The 21093-nt window shown below is 41.6% G+C and overlaps 1 protein-coding gene across 2 annotated transcripts in view; it reads right to left on the minus strand.

Annotated features, from left to right (window-relative positions):
• IQGAP2 (IQ motif containing GTPase activating protein 2) overlaps window positions 1–21093 on the minus strand; it is a 267737-nt gene that overhangs the window by 204931 nt on the left and 41713 nt on the right. For both annotated transcript variants that reach the window (XM_023618155.2, XM_070234658.1), the window contains exon 2: window positions 19373–19472. In XM_023618155.2, the coding sequence (XP_023473923.2) occupies window positions 19373–19472 (100 nt within the window). The remainder of the gene's footprint in view (window positions 1–19372; window positions 19473–21093) is intronic.

Genomic DNA, 21093 nt, shown 5'->3' on the forward strand with positions numbered 1-21093 from the left:
AACGCAATGAACAGAAGGGAACAGCGCACTTTTAACTGAGCTCGAAATGGTGGTGACAGTGGCAAAATAGTAAATTATTTGGGGGAAGATTAAATTCAGCCATCTTTTATAGGATATTTAAATGTATCATCAGCTTCTTCTAAGTGGGTGTTTGATGCATGTGAGGGTGTAAGAACATTCATTCTAAGGGAATGTCTGCTTAAAAAAAAAAATCACTGAATTGTGATAGCCTTCTGTGCTGCCAAGACCAATAATACATCAAAATTCCACACAATTTGCAAAACATTCACTAGGAAACTTTGACCCAATCAATTGACAGGTGTTCGGCAATACTGGGCCAAAGACCAACACAAGCATCTGATATGCTGATAATTGTATCATGGGGGCTGAAATTGATGCAATTTATATTTCAGGGGACAATAAGAGTTTATTTCAACATAAAGCAGTATATTAATATAAGCCTGAAATACAACTAACATTATAAGCTAATCTTCTATGGGTAAAATCATATTAGGGGAACAGATAAATTACACAAATTTTTAAATCTATGTTTTGTAGACCTCAGCAGAACCTAAACTAATACTATTCCTATATAGGACGAACATGTCATAACCAAATGAGATTTATTTTATTTAAAAGTTGGCTAAAAATTCCCATTATACGCTATTCGAGCTATAAACCTTTTGTATTTTCAGTCGTTGCCAACTTTTTCCATGAAGCTTCAGCGGAGGGTCTTTATAGCTAAGCTACTTCTCCCTGTACATTTTAAGTACAATCTACTCGAGCATATTGGTCTCTGCATTAGGATGCATTCTAAATTTCTCCAAAGTTACTATAGCAACTCTCGCTAATTTGGCCTTGGCTGGATTTTTAAGGAGAGAAAAAGGTGAATCTAAACATTAAGGACCAAGTTTTCACAAAAACATTACCCCTCCAAAGATTAAAACCAGAAAGAATGCATATCCTGGGAAAGTCATTGACAATCTTGCCGTTAGGCTGTGAGGAACTCAAAACTAAGACTCAAGGTTAAAACGTACTTTAAATACGTCAAATATCTAAAATATAGTTGGGAGATCAGCTCCCCCAACCCCCATCCAGAAGCTACAGAGAACAGGGCATGCCTGATGGCGCACACCTGCTCTCTCATTGGAGCCACATCCGGGGACTGAGCAGGAGCGCCTGGACCAGGACAGGGAGGCCCTCCGGGCTAAGAGAGCCACCAGAGCTGCTCTGACACCCAACTCTGCCATTTCTCCTATGACCACACAGACGTTCGATCCCCGAGGGTGCCTGTATTACAGAGAAGTGATTTCTGTAACAACCCGAACACTAAGATCCCACTTATGGCTTTAAGAACTAACCCAGGCCAATGCAAATACACAAGGAAATCTCTAAAATCTGTTTACTTCCTATTGCAGTGAAACGGTAGCCAAAGAAAAATCCTTTCCTTACCACACCACAGGGAAGCAGAACCTACCACTAACGTAAAAGCATTTCAAAGCTATTATACGTAGCGTTTTGTTACGTGTGTCTCTGCGTGTGTGTTATTTAATAAATCTTTACATATCAAAAGGGCTCAAAGTATTCCAGAAAAAGATACTTACACAGGAAGCATCACTGGGAGAAGTGGAGTCTGGCCTGGGCTCTGAAAATTACTTTAGTTTTTTGCCTTTTTGCCCATCAGCACCCTACCTTTGGGTGCGAAAGGGAAAACAATTCTAAAAAATTGAAAGCACTTTCTAAGCCTGATGCATCTGGCCACTGCTTCACAGCGTGGCGCAGAAGAGAACTCCCTCCATGTGCTGATGCCCACCAAGGAGCCGGGGATACCCTGGAGAGGTACAAGCGCAACAAACAGTCAGGGAGAGACCCCTCCCTACCTGAGGGGCTATCCAGAGCCACCTGTCACAACCTCCCCGGCCACAACTGTAAAGGCAGCTGGACAACATTAATCCTATAAACCAAAGACAATGTCGGTGCCTGGGCGAAGCAACCTCCATAAGCCATGTGAAATTACATGCTCTGTTTTGGGTTCTTTGAAGTTTTAGTCTGCTCTTTTGTTTGGGCTTAACTTAAATTTGAGTTTTAAAGCAAGACCCATCCAATGGAACATCTGGGGCCCAAGCTGGAAGTCATATCAACCACCACACCTTTGACAAGTACCCGCTGGAAGACAGATGTCCTGTGGAGCAACAGGAGAAGAAACTAGGATCAATGAGACAGTCTCTGCCCTCAAAAAACTTGCACTCCTGACACCCCAAAGTCAGGCATGCTTCTCCCCTCCACTCACAGTGCAGCCCCCCCTTACTTAAATAAAACCACCACAACACCTAATTCTAGAAGGTTTCATAGGAGGATGGAAACGTTATTATCATTATTCCCTTGATCCTCGCCCAGCCTGTGGCTTCTCCTGGAGGGCCTCTGAGGAGCTAAGGAGTTGTCTATTTGAAGTCCTCTCCCCAACCACCCAATTCTGCTTGACTGGCTTGGGGGCGGAGGGGTGGACAGTGGAGAGAAGAGGCATCGGACCTAGCATAAAGGGACACAATTTTAAGAGTGGGGCTTGGGAAGAGCAGGTGTACACCTATGCTCAACTAACCGGGGAGCAGGGGAGACGTGGTGGGCCTACATGAGGTTGATTTCAGATTTATTTCAGAAAAAGTGCTGCTCTCCAGCTGGCCAGGAGAAAACCTGCAGCCTTTTATGCACCTGACTCAAAGAAGTCCAGTTTACCTGCTGCCCAAGTCACCTCAAACAGCCAGTGACTAACTTCCAGTCCTGCCAAAAGTGGCGGGTCAAAGAATCAACACTCCTTAACCATCATATTTTTCTTCCTAAAGGAGATGGTGTATTTAAAACCGGGATTTGCTATGCCAACATTGGTCAAAGTATTTCCTCAATGGATGCTTTACTGAGAAAAGGTGTAATTCACCAATGTGTGTATTTCCAGGTTTAAAAAGCAATTCCCTACTCTCCTTATGCTATAAAAGAGGGGCCTATATCTGGGATTGAAAATACTGTTTACAGAAAGAAGATTCCACTTCTCGGTTGTTGAGACATACTTATTCCTCCCTGCATAAACCTACTCCACCTCTACTTACGCTAGACAGGAAGTAAATGTGCTAGCGGTATCAATAAAAAGCAGCTGAAGGCACACATTCTTTGACTCTAATTAAGTTGGGCTGCCTGATTCACAGCTGTTCCTACTACTGAAAATGTTTTTGTAATAAACAACGGCGTTTAAGAGGTATTTTGTTCCATGTTTCAACACTTTATAATTTACGCCAACATGGTGCTCGGCACTCCGCCCGCTTTTCACATCGTGAGGCTACAATGTAGGTGGCAAAGGTATTCCTGGACCCGATTCACTAATGAGGAGGCTGAGACACCGAGATTGTGCGTTGCTCAAGGTCACTCAGCTACTAAGCGTGCCAGGACCAGGGAAAAGAAATCAAGTATGGTTCACGCACTGTTGGAGAAGAACAGAACCAGCACGGCACCTCCGCGCCTCGCTTTCAGTCAAGGCCAAATCAAAACACTGAGCCTGCTCATTTTATTTAGAAAATGCTGCTCTGATGATCTAGACACTGTATTTGCCATTGTTTCTGCAGCTGTACACAATGAATCTTCCTGTGAATAAAATTTAGAAAACGTTTGCCCGGGTAGAAAGAGAGCATCCTTCCTGGCCTTTGTAACACTAGAGACTTTGTTTTTCCTCCTGGGTATTAAAATGTCGATATTGGGCCGACTTCCTTCTTCCGTATGTTCCTACTACCCTCCTCCTTCTCCCTCCGTCACCACCCTTGTAAAATTAAGCATAGTGGACAGGTCTTCGCCCCACTGAGTCTCAAAATAGACAGCCACTTTGGTCGCAGTCCATCATTAAAGTCCTTTATTAAGAGAAAAGGACAAAAGCAACATGGATTTGCTGGCCACAGAGCGCCCTGTTGACCAATAGGTGACTTTCTGATCCCCACCTAACTAGTGTCCATCTCGGTTACTTAACTTCATGGACAAAGCAAGAGACCATCAGAGCAGAGGATGCAGTGCTATCATCACTCCTCCTCCACAACCTCCCTGAAAACATGCCGTGGTACCCACTCACCCAGGAAAAGGTGAGGCAGGTGCGTGTGAGCTAAAGACAGGAGAAAAGGGGATGCATCGCATGCCACTTAGCATTCCCGTAAGTATCTTGGCGAGTTCATTTCTGTTCTAAATGTGAATATGGGAAGCAAATTAAGGGAGAAGAAAGTCAAATTCACCTCACTGGTGAATTCTCCTTTCCTGCTGTCCTAAAGCTTTACTTTGCTTCCAATGTACACAAAACACCATCTCTGCACCCTTTCTCATCTTTTCTTGGCCTAGTCAGAAGTTCCTTCTGAGGTCCCCCAGAAACTAAAGCATCAAGTGTACAGGGCCTGTCCTGTCCAATGTGGTGGCCCCTAGTCCACATGGCTACTGAACACTTGAAGTGCAGCTAGTCTGAATTGGGACGTGCTGGGAGAAGAAGACAGTAATATATCTCAGTAATAGTTTTGTACATTGATTATATATTGAAATGATATTTTGGATATACTAGGGTAAATAAAATATATGAAATTACTTTCACCTGTTTCTATTTTTTAATGTGGCTACTAGAAACCATGTCACTCTGTCCCCCCACCCCTGCCCCCGAAGCCTGACTACTTCCCCTTTGTTCTCCGTCTCTGTCCAGCCTGGAGGCACAACAGGAACAAGAATACTCCATCTACTCTTTATTTTGTCTATCAATTTCTCAACACCAACACACACAGGTCTACACCACATAAGTGAATTTATTTTATTGTCTGACTTAGCCATGGACTTCTGAGAATCCTCATTTACCATTTAAGTCTGCTGAACCTTTGCTAATCCTCATCCTCAAATCTGTCTCACTGTATGCTTTAGACTGTAGGCAGTTCTGATCCACAAAAAGCCTATTTAAATCTATTTGTGCAGGATGCATCGTCGGGGTGGAGGGCTCTATCTGCACAGAGGTCCTTTAAATTTCCTATTCCACTCCATCAGAATATAGAGCAGCCAGCAGACAAACTATCCCCCTGAAATGGAAAGGTGAGCAGCACCCACTCCTACAGCATCCAAAACCACGAGACCCGCGGCATGTGCACCACTGAATATTTGTGAGTAACAGCGTAAGTGGAAGGTGAGTACAACCATTTGGGGACCATTTCCACAACAAAATGCCTAAGCATAGTCAGCTGGTCTATGTTCCCCAATGGGACCCATACAATTCAGCAGTGAAAATCATCAAATATCAGCCAGAGTTATTCGGTGGAGAGAATGGGCGCCCCTCACAGGGCCCCTCTAGGCCAAACCACACGGGACAAGAACCCTATGGTAGGACTTCTGAGGTCACGACATCATTCACGCAGGAAAACCAACCTCACACCTGCTCTGTGCCAGGCCCTGTGCAAGGCACTGGGGGTACTGAGAGCAAGAATATCTTCCTCAAGGAGCTCGCTGAAGGCAAGGAAAGGACAACATGTAGTAAAAGTTACCATAAACTAGAGTAAGTGCAGTGGAAGCAGGACAAGGGCCTGAGGCGAAACCGAGGAGGGAATGATTAACCAAGAAAGACTTCAAAGGGTAAGACCGGGCATTGCAGGGGTAAGGAGGTGCCGTGCGATCCTGCAGGCAGTGGAGAGCCAGAGAAGGCTTTAAGCAGGAGAGTCTTGATCGAATATCACTTCCTGGCTTCTCCCTGATCATACAAGTTCGAAGCATGATCTACACACACAAAATGAATGTCCTTCATCCAAGAGACGCCCAGGAAACAGCACCTAGTGTTGCCAAAGCAGGCTCAGGAGAGCGTAAGCACCTCCCTCCCCACCTCACTCCTGCCTCGCTCCAACCTCGTCACTCTTTTGATCTCCAGGACCTTCCTTTCTTGTCATAATCACTGTGTTCCTCCCATGTGCACCTCTGTCTGGAGGCTTCAAGAAAGTGGATGTCCTTGGGAACACCCAAAGGCACAGCCCAGAGACTTCCTCCTCTATCTAAAGGGTTCACCTCCATTCCAGTTCAACCACGCACAAGCCTCACCACACCCTGGGCTTTATCAATACCCAGAAATACTCCACCTTTAAGATCTAGGCTTTATCAATACCCAGAAATACTCCACCTTTAAGATCTAGGCTTCCAAATCTCTGACTGTAGCATTCTGTTTACCCACCTCTCCACTTCCTTATTCTTACAGGTCCTGGTCTTCATCCTCATCATCGCTGGTTCCTTGACTCTCTCTACTTCCCCCCTTCATCTTAGCCATCCTGGCTTCACAAGTCTCTTTATTGAGATGGGACCCTAAGGCCACCCACTGTCATTGATGTTCACATTAACATCCTGGAGTCCCTGTTTCCATGACTTTCTCAGAGCCAACATGCCAATCCCTGAGCCTAGTTACCCCATTCATTTTCTCTCATCTTGCTGGAAAAATCTACATGAACATGCTGATTGGCTCCACGAGGAAAATTTAGAACTTTAGATAGCTCTTCGAAACTGCTCAGGCTTTCTCTCCAGTCCTGGCTGATGCACTCTCGCTTTCTCTACAACAGCTGTTTTCACTCCTCCATCCTCCCATCCTTCCCACTTCAGCAGATGACAACCCTCAGTAGCCTCCTCTCCTCTCCCACGCAGAGGAAGGGGTATCTGTGTTCTTTTCATCTGAGCTGGGGTGGCAAAGTCAGAGCTGCTGAGACAGCATCAGTCATAGACGCTGGTCTCTTCCCTATTGAGAGTGTAATTCTCAAACTTCAATGTGCTCAGTTTACCCGAGCAATTTGGTAAAATGCGGACCCCAAGGCCCCACTTCCTAGAGATGGATTTGCAGGGCCTAGAGTGAACCCCAGAAGCCTGCATTTGCATAAGCACCCCTGTGACCCTGATGCAGGTGGTAAGTGAATTTGAGAATCACTGTCAATGGTCACTCTTGCTCAGATGACGGAGCTGCCTTAACTCGTGTCCTAGGAAATACCAGAGGCAGGAACAGCTGTATATTACAAACTATCTGAAGGTAAAAAAAAAAAACAAAACACCAACAAACACTTAACCAAGCAAGACTGAATGAGGAGAGTATGGAAATGTCTAGAACCATTAATTCTTGCATTCCTGTTCTAGCACCTCAACAGGTTCAATTGCCTCAGCAAAAATGAAAGATGCATGACAAAAATGTACAAATGATTAACTCCTCCCCCACTATGAATTCAGTACCTAACCAAAAGCAAACTTAAGCTGAATTTACCAAACAACGTAAGTTTAATATTCATTTTGGTTTTTGTATATTCTCACCATTGAGCTTTGTACAAATACCTTTTCTAATCAACATGACTTAGAGAGGATCATGGGATGAAAGAGCAGTTGTCAAACTCAGGACCCTTTATCCTACTCTCAAATCTGCCACTTGATGAACTCTGAGCCTCAGGGTTCTCATATCCAAACTAAGGATTTACACTCTGTCAGAGGACAACAAAAGTGTTTAGATCAAAAAAGCAATGGAAGACCATTCCACAAAGGGAAGATACGAAAAAGCCATTCTGTAACAACAGTTTACCAATGTTTCCCCCCACCAGCCTTCCTCAGAGTCCCTCTAAGCCTTGGATAATGACACTGTTTTATGACTTTTCAACACCACAGCATGAGGCAGCATCTGGTGGGGAGGTTCATACAGGAAGGAAGGGTCCTCAGCGGTGTTTGCTATTCGTACCTTTTGATGTCTCAACAAAAAAGCAAAGCATCCTTTCAAACTAGTCCTAACAGTGGCAGAACCAAAAAGACAATTGATGAATTGAATATAGCATCCAGACCTAAACAAGAAGAAAGATGCACCACAACTATTTTGGGTAATAAGAGAATAAAGTCAACATCATTGAAAAGGGCAAATTCCTACTTAAAACTTTAAGAAGATTAATAGAAAAGAGACACAGAGAGAAGACAGGGAGGGAGGGAGGGAGGATACGAGGTGAATTCTACCAATAGTAGTACCAGTTAAAACAAACAAGCAAGAGAAAAGGGGCAAAGAGAGAAAGAAAAAGAACCCCTCAAAAAAGACAATGGATGTCTATGTTGTGCTGATTCCGCCAAAACTCGAGTAGTGAGAACTGATCAAGAGCTGGAACAAAGCTAGTCCATACAGAACCTAAAAACCAAGACTATCAAAACCAAAGTTTTGAACTTAGAATAAAGACATGATCACAATGTGTAAAGAAACAAAGTGAGACAGTGTATTGGCTGTTGAGCACACAGGCTTTGAAGTCAGACAGACCTGGGTTGGAATACTGTTTATGTTGCCCATTGGCTGTGACCTTGAACAAATCACTGAAGTTTTTCCAGGACTTGGTTTCTCCATCTGTAAAATGGAGATAAACTCACGTAAGCTGAGTGCACCATGCCTGGTGGCTGGACACTTATGTGATAACCCTGGTAGTAAAGTATGCTTGAGACCATGGAAAATTCCAAACCTCTCCCAGCTCTCTAGCTTCAAAGAGCCTGAGAAACAAATATAAACTTTGGGATCAAATATCAGTTGCTCAACTTCTCTTTGGCTGGAGATAATTAATATCAATTATTTGTATTTAAAAAGACCAGCACTCTGAGATAAGCTTTCATTTGTCAGATCACACCTGATTGGCATGTGTCCAACATATACCCAAGGCTAGAACACAAAATATGTGAAACTAAAACCAAAAAAGTCTCCCAACTATGTGCCCCAACCTCAGGCTTGGCTGATAGAAACCACACAATATGTCCCACTGAGTCAGAATAGTGATGCCCAGATCTGCCCCAAAGCATCCGACCCCTCAGTGTCATCTTGTCCCCCAAATCCGGTCCCCGGCCAAACCCTGCAGCTTCTACTTTTGCATCCTTAATGTCTCTCCCTTCCACTCCAGCTCCATGGCACAACCCCTGGCCACCACCCAGCTGGACCTCAGCACCACTGGTTCCCTGAGGCCCCAGCTGCACACACCACACCCTGGCAGGCTGGACTAACTGGACCAAGTCTCCTCATGTGCCCTGGAGACACCCCATTAAGACCACATCTCACCCTCTCCCAGGCTAACCTTGATGACCCCATTTTGCTCACAGGTTACTCCCTCTCCCTACTTTTGGGATGTGGGCTCTCTGGCATATGGCTCCAGAGGTAAGCTGGTTGGAAAGTGGCCAAACAGGTCACTCCTAAGAGGCAGGCCCTCCCCTCACTCAGGAGCCAGACCCTGGGAAGGGCCCCTGCTTTCAATTCAGCAGCACCCCTGACCTACCAGCCTATCAGCCGCTGCATAGAGCAACCCAGAGCTTTGTCTTGTTCCCTTGGACAGCAGAGGTGAGGTCAGAGCAAGGGAGAGGAGGAGGAAGGGAAAACACAGAGTCACCATAGAAATATGAAAGCTGTTGATGTTTTGAAAATGCAATTAAGAATTCCTTAAAATTTCATTAACGTTTTGTATAGAGCAACAACATTGTCTCTTAATGGGTTGATTACCAAGAAAGCACTTCCCTCCAAATTCTAAGTTCCCATTAGCATTGCTTATGAGCACAGCCATGGGCAGCTGAAGAATAAAGACAGTGAGGTCCAAGCGTGTAGAGGAAATCCAGTGGGTCCTCTAAAGCATTGCCCAGTCATAAGACACTTTTCCTTAAAGTAATCACAAACATTCAGTGTTAAGCAAACCCACACTCACGGCTCTCAATTGCTTAAACATTTGAAGCATTTCTCCTTTCAAACCTGATTCTCTAACGCACTCCTAAGCAAGGCCAGAGCTTGAGGCTTGATCTAATCAACGAGGTGTCCTTTTGGAATCTGAGTTGTAAGCATTGGCACAAAAGGAATTACACCCGTGTTTTGTTTCCTTTCCAGGGCACATATGAAACCATCCCAGACCCACTAATGCAGAGAACAGTTTGGCTCACATAAAGAGCTCTTTGAAGATAATATTTCTAAACAAGCTCATCACTAAGGCAAGGCTTTTTTGCTTTGTTTATTTTCAGAGGTAGGATAGAAAAAGTAAGCGCAGCAAAAGATTTGTATGCATTTCTCTTTCCTTAAAAAAGGAATATAATATTTCAGGAACTTTCCTTGGGAAACACAACAGCAGCTCCATTCATAACTATTTGCTCAACTGCAGTTTGCAAATTCCTTCCCCACTTCTTGCCAAGATTCCCTCTCCAGTTCCTTGACCTTCCTAATAGCTCCAGTTGGATTTCCTTCCTCAACCCAGTTTTCCCAAAGAGAACTCTCTATCTTAAATTCTTGTACAGTTGTCATAAAAAACTAAAGACCTGAAGTTCTTAGACAGATTTTCATTATTCAAATAGATGTTAGTAATATGAAATGATTAACAAGGAATCTACTCAACAGTACTAATTCTTTTGGAAAAGTAACTCTAAACAATGGGATTTCTGGCATCAGAGAAACTTTCAAAGCCCATATGAGTAGCAGACTTGTCTGCACAGGCCCATTTCAGCAAGATTCTCACAGCAAAGAAGCTATCAAGTTAGCTTTCAGGGAATACCTGAAAAGAAAACTTAAAAGTCCATTTAGTATTATTTAAAATTGTAGAGGAACGAAAAGCTGCATTTAAAATAGCTCACAATTCAAAAACATCAAGGCATAAATAACCTTAGGACCATAATCATTCCGACCAGACATCATGAGTTCCTGCTTTGGTTTCTGATGGTAATAAAGAGGATTTTTGCCCCTCAGGTATCCTTTCCGGGGTCAATTTCAAAAGGCTAGGTACACATCCTGTGGAAGGCAGCCCATCTTCTTGAAATCATGCCCTTGTGGTATCTTCTCCCCTTGAGCACAGGCTGGATTTTGTAACTTGATTCTAATGAATAAAATGAATAAAATACAACGAACTATGGGATGCCACTTCTGAGACTAGGTTACAGAAAACTCTGGCTTCCATCTCACCTGCCCTCTCCTGCTCCATCGCTCGCTGGCTCACTCACTCTGATGGAAGCCAGCTGTCATACTGTGAGCTGCCCTACGGAGGAGCCCATATGGCAAGGAACTGAGGGAGGCCTCTGGGCAAACAGAGAGGAACTGAGGTCCACATCCAAATGTCCATCAGGAGCCGAATCCTGCTAATGCCATGAGTCAGCTTAGAAAGGTGTCTGCCCCACTTGAACCTTTTGATGACTGCAGCTTCGTGAGGCCCAGAACCAGAGGATCCAGTCAAGCTATGCCCAGATTCCTGACCCTCAAAAATTGTGAGGTAAATGTTCATTGTTTTAAGCCACTGAGTTTTAGAGTAATTTGTTACCCAGTCATCAATAACTAATACATCAGCCAGACATCCTCTGCCTCCCAACACAATTCTGATTAGGTCTCCATGACATCATCTAAAACACTTAGCCTGTAGAGAAACACATCCCCTAGGGTAAAGAGCCACTTTAAAAAGCAATTATCTCTCTCTTTTTTGTCCTAAAAATATGCCTTTTTCATTTTCCCTTTATTACCATTAATATTAGTATTTTGAGACAATTAAAAAGTCTATATACACAGACTTCATAATTTTATAAACTATGAGCAATAATTTCAGCCATAAGTCATCTTAATACACAGATAACTACTTTTCTTCATTCATTCCTTGAAAAATACTCTATGCCTTACTCCAGATATCTTCTAGTTTAGTGTGGTATCATTAAATTGTCTAGAATTCCCAGCTTCATAACCCATTGGATGACATATACGGCAGGAAGAACGTGCACCATCTAACTGCAATAGAGAATGTCCAATTACACACAGATTAAATTTTACCTCTACACTGGCACTCTAGCCAAACCACCTAGAATCCTGTCTACCATGAATCCAATTCATATTCTACTTGTTACCCCCAGGAGAACCAAAACACACAGAAAAGAGTACAATCAATCCTCACTCGCAACAAATGATAGTAAGTCAATGCCGGGCATTAAGTAATTCATTCAAATATGTGATGGATGCGATGTCATAAAACCTTATAATAGGGGTGTTTGACCTAGATGGGGATGCCAGAGAGGGACTCTGAAAAAGTGAGCCATGATCTGAAGAATAAGTAGAATCTGACTAGATAAAGAACAGGAAAAGGGAACAGCACATGCAAAGGTCCTGTGTAGGAGGGAACATGGAAATGAAAAGGGGTCAAATGGCTGGAATACAGAGCAAGAGGGAACAGGGCACAATATGGAACAGAGAGGCTGCAAGGACTGGACTCAGCAGAGCCTAGGAGGACCTCAAGAGGAGTTTGGTCTCTACCCTGAGAGTACGAGAAACCACTGGAAGGTTTTAAACAGGATTGGTCACAACAGATCAGAGTTTTGCAAAGATTCATCCGACTACAATACAGACAAAGAATTGAAAGGAGCCAGAGGAGTAGGGAAACCACTTAGAGACCACGGCAGTCATGGAGCAAGAGATGCTGGAAGACTTCAGTAGACCGGTGGTGGGATACAGAGGTCGTTACAGGAGAGAGACTTAGGAGGAAGTGGGCTGGATATGGGGAGATACTCATGCACATACATACAGAGAGATTAACAGAGCAAACATAAGGAAAGAATCTTAAACTTGTGAGTAAAAGTTTCAGCCAAATAGTGAGCTTTCTTGAGCACAGCATTATTAGTTGCTTGATCTCCCTTTCCCAAAGTGACCCTACTGTACCTGTTTGCACACAGTGGATGCTCAAAAAAAATCTGTAAAATAATAGTGTTTAGACACCTCACGTGTCTTAGGAGTATCTCCTATATGCACTTTATCTGCTAAATACCATTTCACCTTACTTAACAGCTTTACTAAGAACCTCTCCAAGCCAGTCTGATCAAAGGAACTTTAGAAACAGTTTTAATGAGATAGAATCTATATACCATACAATTCTCTCTTTTAAAGTGTACAATTCAGTCGTTTTTACTACACTCAGAGTTCTGCAATCATCACCACAATCAATTTTAGAACAATTTTGTTCCTGCAAAAGGAAACTCATACCCATTAGCAGCCACTCCCCACTCCCCCAGCCCCACAGCGCTCGGCAACCACTGATCTACTAATCTGTCTCTATGGATTTGCCTATGGACATTTCATATAAAAGGAATCATACAATATGTGACCTTCTGTGTTTGGCTTCTGTCAATCAGCATATTTTCATGGTTCATTCATGTTGTAATAAGTATCAGTACTTCATTGTTTGTTTTTTGACTTTAGAGCCATTTTATGTTCACAGCAAAATTGAGGAGATGATACAGAGATTTCCCATATACTCTCTGCCCCCCCACATGCGCAGTCTCTCCCATTATCAACATCCCCCACCAGAGTGGTACATTTATTATAACTGATGAACCTACATTGACACATCATAACCACCCAAAGTCCACAGTTTACATTGCAGTTCACTCTTGGTGTTACATAGTCTATGGGTTTGGAAAAATGTATAATGACATTTTTCTATCATTGTGGTATCATAACGAGTATTTCCACTTCCTTAAAAATCCTCCGTGCTTCGCCATTCACCCTTCTCCCCCAACCACTGAGGTTTTTACTGTCTCCATAGTCTTGCCTTATTCAGAATGTCATTTGGTTGGAATCATGCAGCATGTAGCCTTTTCAGATTCACTTCTTTCACTTCGTAAAGTGCATTTAAGGTTCCTTCATGTCTTTTCATGGCTAGAGAGCTCATTTCTTTTTAGTGCTGAATAATATTCCATCATCTGGATGTACCACAGTTTATTGCACTTGCCTACTGAGGAACATCTCGGTTGCTTCCAAGTTTTGGCTACTATGAAAAAAGCTTCTATTAATATACCTGTGCAGCTTTTTGTGTGGACATAAGCCTTCACTCTGTTGGGTAAATAGAAGGAGCACAATTGTGGGATCATATGGTAAGAGTATGTTTAGTTTTGTAAGAAACTGCCAACTGTCTTCCAAAGTGACTGTACTATTTTGCATTTCCACAAGTAATGAGAGAGTTCCTGTTGCTCCACATCCTCATCTGCACTTGGTGTTGCCTCTGTTCCAGATTTCAGCCATTCTGATTGGTGCGTAATGGTATCTGATTGATGTTTTATTTTGCATTTCCCTAATGACATATGATGTCGAGCATCTTTTCCTATGTTTACATGCCATCTGTATATCTTCTTTGGTGAGGTGTCTCTTAAGGTTTCTGGCCCATTTTTTAATCAGGTTGTTTTCTTATCATTGAGTTTTAAGTGTTCTTTATATATTTTGGTTAACAGTCCTTTAGTCAGTGTGTCTTTTGCAAATATTATCTCCCAGTCTGTGGGAGAAGATAGTCTCCTGTCTTCTCATTCTCTTGACATGGTCTTTTGTGGAGCAGAAATTTTTCATTTCAATGAAGTTCAGCTTATCAATTCTTTCATGGATGCCACTGGTGCCATATTTTAAAAGCCATTACCATATTCAAGTTCATCTAGTTTTCTCCTTTGTTGTCTTCTAGGAGTTTTATAGTTTTGTGTCTTGCATGTAGGTCTGACCCATTGAGTTAATTTTTGTGAAGGGTGTAAGGTCTCTGTCTAGATTCATCTGTTTGAATATAGATGTCCAGTTGTTTCAGCACCACTTGTTGAAGAGACTGTCTTTGTTCCATTGTATTGCTTTGCTCTTTTATCAAAGATGAGGTGGCTATACTTATGGGAGCCTATTTATGGGCTCTCTCTTCTGTTGCATTGATCTATTTCTTTATTCTTTTACCAAAACCACACTGTCTTGATTTCTGTAGCTTTATATTAAGTTTGAAGTTGGGTAACATCAGTCCTCCAACTTCGTTCTTCTCCTTTAACATTGGGTTGGCTACTCTGGGTCTTTTGCCTTTCCATATAAACTTTAAAATCAGTTTGTTGATATCCATAAAATAACTTTCTGGCATTTTGCACTGAATCTATAGATCAAGTTGGGAAAAAATGACACCTTGACAGTATTGACTCTTCCTATCCATGAACATGGAATCTCTCTCCATTTATTTAGTTCTTCTTTGATTTTGTCCAAAGTTTTGTAGTTTTCCTCATATAGATCTTGTACATAGTGTGTTAGATTTATACCTAAGTATTTCATTTTTTGACTGCTAATATAAATGGCATTGTGTTTTTAATTTCAAGTTCCACTTATTGTTATTGGTATTTAGGAGAGCAATTGACTTTTGTATATTAACCTTGTATCCTGAGAGCTTGCTATAATTGCATATTAATTCCAGGAGGTTTTTCATTTTTTCATTCTTTCAGATTTTGTACATAGTCAATCATGTCATCTTCGAACAAAGACTGTTTGTCTTCCTTTCCACGTCTACCTTTTATTTCCTTTCCTTGTCTTATTGCAGTAGCTAGAACTTCCAGTATAACATTGTAAAGGAGTGGTGAGAGGGGACATCTTTGGTTTGTACCTGATCTTAGTGGGAAAGCTTCTAGTTGCTCACCACTAAGTATGAGTTAGCTGTTGGTATTTTGTAGTCTTTCTCAAGTTGAGGATGTTCCCCTCTATTCCTAGTTTTCTAAGAATTTTTATCATGAATGGGTAGTAGATTTTATCAAATGCCTTTTCTGCATCTGTTGATATGATCATGTGACTGTTCTTATTTAGCCTATTGATTTGATGGATTACATTCACTGATTTTCAAATGTTGGACCAGACTTGCAGACCTGGGGCAAACCCCACTTGGTTGTGATTTGTATGGTTCTTTTTACACATTGCTGGATTCAATTTGCTAATATTTCTTATAGTTGAATAATGTTTCATTGTATGGATATACCACATTGTTTATCCGTTCATCAGTAGATGGACATTTGAGTTGTTTCTACTTTTTGCTCTTATGAATAATGCTTCAGTGAACATTTGTGTGCAGGTTTTTGGGTGGACATAGGCTTTCAATTTCCTTGGGTATACCCTTGGTGGTGGAATTGCTGGATCATATGGTAACTCTGTATTTAATGTTTTGGAGAGCTGCCAGACTGGTTTACACAGTAGCTGCACCATTTTACAATCCAACCAGCAATGTATGAGAATTTCAATGTCTCTACATCCTTGCAAACACTTGTTATTGTTAGTCTTTTTTATTATAGCTATCCTAGTATGAAGTGGTATCTCATTGTGGTTTTGATTTGCATTTCCCTAATGACTGATGTTAAGCATCCTATCCTATTCTTTTTGTCCACTCAAATATCTTATTGGGAGAAACGACTATTCAGAACATTTTCCCATTTTAAAACTAGGCTATTTTACTTTTTCTGTTGTTCTAAGAGTTATTTTTCTAGATACAAGTCTCTTATCAGATAAATGATTTGCAATTATTTCCTGCCATTCCATGGATTGTCTTTCTGGACGGAATCCTTTGAATCAAAAAGGTTTATTGTTTATGATGTCTAATTTATCTATTTTTCTTTCCTTTGCTTGTGTTTTTAGTGTCAAATCTCAGAAACCATTGCCTAACTCAAGATCACAGAGATTTACTCCTATGTTTTCTTCTAAGAGATTTATAGTACTTTTTCTCACATAAGGTTAATCATCCATTTTAAGATAATTTTGGTATACGGTATGAGGAAGGGGACCAAATCCATTTTATGCATGTGTATATCCAGTTATCTCAGCATCCTTTGTTGAAAAGGCTATTTTGTCCCCCATTGAATTGTCTTGATTGATTTTTGGGTTAAACTAAGTTTGTATTCCTGGGATACTTGATGGTATATAATCTTTTTTATATGTCACTGGACTCAGTTTGCTAGTGCTTTGCTAAAAGAATGTTATATTTGTATTCATAAGGGATATTGGCTTATAGTTTTCTGGCAGTATCTTTGTCTGATTTTGGTATCAGAATAATTCTGGTCTCAAGAGAATGAATGAATTGGGAAGTGTTCCCTCCTCTTGTGTATTTTTGGAAGAGTGGGAAGTTTTTTTGATTACTAAATTGATCTTTTTTCTTGTTATAAGTCTATTCTGATTTTTTATTTCTTCTTGAGTCAGTTTTGGCAGTTTGTGTCTTTCCAGGAATGTGTCCATTTCATCTAGGGTATCTAATTTGTTAGCATATAATTGTTCATAGTATTCCCCCATCATCTTTTTTATTTCTATAATGTTGGTAGTGTTATTCCTCTGAATAAAGGAACTTTTAAACAATCTGATATTATCATAGAATCCTGAAATTAATAAAACCAAAGTTAAAGATATGGTGGACTACTGCAATTCTGAAATTTTACAAATTCTGAATTACAGGACATACAAACTAGATATCCTTCCAGTTCTCACTCTGGAAAGAAAAAAAAAAGAGGCACAAAGACTATGAAAAGCCACATAATTTTTACATACTCCATGACCAAAAATCAGCTTCCCTGAAAGTCACAAAAAGTGCTCAGATTATAATAAAAGATTCATAAACACATATCACATCTAACCTCTTCTTGTAAAATAACTTTATGAAAATCACCTTAGAGGAAAAACTGTATATTTTATAGTCTATTCTTTCAATGAAATTATTCCTAAGGAAGCTTCCTTCAAAGAACCTGGGCTAATTGTTATGTTGACTTTTCTAAAACAAAATTCAATTACAGAATTTTGAAAATACTGAGATGACAAGCTTTCAAGCTATACTGATACCACTTTGATACATTCAGGACAAAACTATGCTTCTGCTATCACCATACACCTGACTGGCACTATAGTTTATGGAACACTTAAACCCTCTTGATTTTAGTTGCTTGTCAGGAAAAAAAAAAAAACCCATAAAGTAAGTAGGGCAGGTGGTGGTAACACCTTTATCATCTCATTACAGAGGAGACAAAACTGAAGTTCCCACAGGTTAGATGACCCACCCAAGGTCACACAGCTCATAAGTGGTGGAGCTGGACCCAGGAAATGCAGTGTGGGATTCCAACCACACCTTCTCCTCTGGGTAACACTGCTTCCCACTTATCAAAAACAGAAGGAAAAACTTGGAATGGAAAGTATGTGTCAGGAGGAAGTTTCCACTAATTCTCCTCAAACTTTTTCATTGAAAGCCTGTTTATTTTGAATGTCTACAAATCACTCTCCTTATCTAACTTTTTTTTAGCAACAACCTGAGTAAAAGCTTGTTTCTAATAATCTGAGACTAATAGCAAGCCCTTGGTGACCTGCGACCTAACTGTAGATGCCACAGATATGTTATATAACCTTTAAAACTTAACTTTAGAGCTTAGAGTTACAGGACACTGTTAAAATATTAAACAACCCTGGGAAATCCTCTTTTAAGCAATTTTGAGGCCAAATTAGCACACGTCACTGAATGTTCTTATACAAAACACTGATTTAAAATCTCATTCTTCTGGCTCTGTAGACAGCTATTTATCAGTGATCAGAGATAATTAACACCAATGATGATTAACTCAACGTGCATTTTCTATATAGATGAGAGAGCTGGAACATAGCATCTGTCCATGGAACAATATGTTGCTCAATCACAGCACAAAGCATTAAGTCAGAATCTAACTCATGGCATACGGGCTCTGCAGTATTCACCCAGCAAAGGACAAAGTTCTTCTGGTTCCTCTGATGCAGAGGCGAAAGTGCAAATACTTTCTTTATCTTCACTTTCTCCTTGCAGAATCCAACATCTACTTATGATTTAAAAAGTCTCAAAGAGTCAGTGTGATCTTAGAGACAACATATCCTAAGGGTCACACACCCCCGGGTTAAGGAGATTGCTGCCATAAACCTGCCCTCCAGCAGAGTGACCCATGGACTTCAGTCCAAGATGCTGTCGTCCTACTGGGCATGGATAATCATTGGTGGGGGTGTGGAAAAGATCTGAGAAGCTCTAGGGGAAAAGGAGGTTAATTTAAGCCTTTGCTGCTCTCTTGCATCCAAGCCAATGAGATGAGGAATTTGAAATAAATCTCAATTTGCCCAGAGATTCCCGGGGAGGCTCTGAGGAAGAAGACGGAACAGTGGCCTCTCTAGAGCCTTGCCCTTGGCTGTGGTTTCTTAATTCTGCCTGACCATTTCAACAAATATGGCGGTTCTTCTCCCGTTACCCTGCTGCCAACAAGACTGCAAACGAGTTATTAAAAGCATAGGACCCCCAGGGGCCTGCCCAGTGGCTTAGCGGTTAAGTTCACGCACTCCTCTTCAGCGACCTGGGGTTTGCTGGTTCGGACCCCAGGCACAGACCTACCCACTGCTTATCAAGCCATGCTGTGGCAGGCGTCCACATACAAAATACAGGAAGATGGGCACGGATGTTAGTTTAGGGCCAATCTTCCTCAGTAAAAAGAGGAGGATTGGCAGTGGATGTTAGCTCAGGGCTAATCTTCCCCCTCAAAACATGTATAGTATCCCAAAGCTTATCTCCAAGAAAAGGTGCACAAATAGACTAAGTCTGGGTCTTACCTTTTGGCTTCCTCTAGGTGGCACAAATATTCATAAGCAATGTTCTGCCGCCTCCTCTCATCCATCTCCTCTGCAGAGAGCCTTTCATCGTCCACAATAGCTAGAAATAGAGGATAACATCATATTACTTGCAAGGGCAGTGTTCATCACACAAACACCTGAGACAATCAACTATAAAAACTCATCTGCAGATCAACACTGACCACTGACAGACAGGGCTACTGAAACATCAAGCATAGAAACAGATTTGCCTTTGGATTTTAAATATTATACTATTTCTAGAAAACAATGCAATCCTAAAGCATGGGTTGAAATTACTAAATAATAGAATGAGAATAGCAATCAGATTTCATAGACACGATGCCCCGATTTAGACAGCCTCAAATCAATTAGAGCATGGTCTGCTCACATCTTTCCTTAACAAGTTTGGAGAATTGGTCCAGTGGCTCGGCTTGGACCATCCTGAAAATTCTAGGGTTGAACAAAGAATCTACAGGGACTTGTGTTTTCCCACTGCTAGAGGGAATTAAGCCTCTCATCCAACCCAAATCCTATTTTACAGATGCCAAATTCCCTAAAATTCTTCCTCCGCTTATTTCTTGGCCATTATAAGACTAACCTTCCTGGTCAACAGGTATCCAAAGAAAAACGTAATGGAGACAGAAATTGAGCAGAGTTTTCAAGCCCACACTCTTTATTCCAGCACAAACCTGGTTTATCGATGTCCACTTCGGCCCTGCTGTTCTGTAGAGAACACAGCCTCCCCATTTCCTGACTGCACTTCCTCTGCCTGTGGTCTCAACAGCACCCAACAACGTCCACTGTCACACCAGCAACTCTTAGCTGTCTGCCTAATTGACTACACTCCTTCCTCAGCAAAAGGACCCCTTTTCCTTCTTTGATTCTGAACTTTAATTCTGACGGCTATAAAATCAGTTTGGTCTCGAGTTTGTTAGGTTACCCATCTAATGAAGCCACTGTGCACCGGTGGCAGGGTCACAGGGGCAAGAATGTTAGTATCTGCTTTCTCATTCCCCAGCTTCCAGCTCCAGTCAGCCATTTCATAAACGGGACCCCTGGTCCCAAGCAGAAGCGATAAGGATGTGAAGGTCACCATCACCCCTAAGAAAGGCCAATCCCATACCCTACTGATGAGGAATCCAAAATATCATCTTGGCACACAAAAGGAATTAAGATCAAATTTTGAACTCTTACTGGATCAAGCATGGTGCTAAACACTTAATATCTAAAAATAATACCAAACTCTCCAAGAACGCAAAAGAAAAAAGAGATTAAATTTACATCAATATAAAATACGGCAGAAGACCATAAGCACATAAATACTACTAGATGCTTATTTACTGAGCACTTACTTTGTTTCAGGGCCTTCAGCAGTGCTTTCTATGCAGTGTCTCATTTAAGTCTCATCATTCTATGAGGCAGGTAATTTATCCCACTTTACAGCTGACAAAGCAGGCTGAGAGGTCATTTGCCCGAGTGAAGAGCAGAAACATTAGAGCTAGAAATATTTGGATGGGATGGAGAAAACAAGAAAGGTATGGAAGAGCTTCTCTGTTTAAGGAGGAGAAGAATAGGAACCAGCAGGAGAGAGAGGTGGGATATGGAAGAGCACCAGGACAGGCCAGGGAGAGGAGCTTCCACACACATCCCATCCTCTCCCCACCCCTCCCAATTTTCCACTGTGGCTCCATTCCTTAAAA

The sequence above is a fragment of the Equus caballus genome, chromosome 14 (assembly GCF_041296265.1).
Source record: "Equus caballus isolate H_3958 breed thoroughbred chromosome 14, TB-T2T, whole genome shotgun sequence".
Taxonomy (NCBI): Eukaryota; Metazoa; Chordata; class Mammalia; order Perissodactyla; family Equidae; genus Equus; species Equus caballus.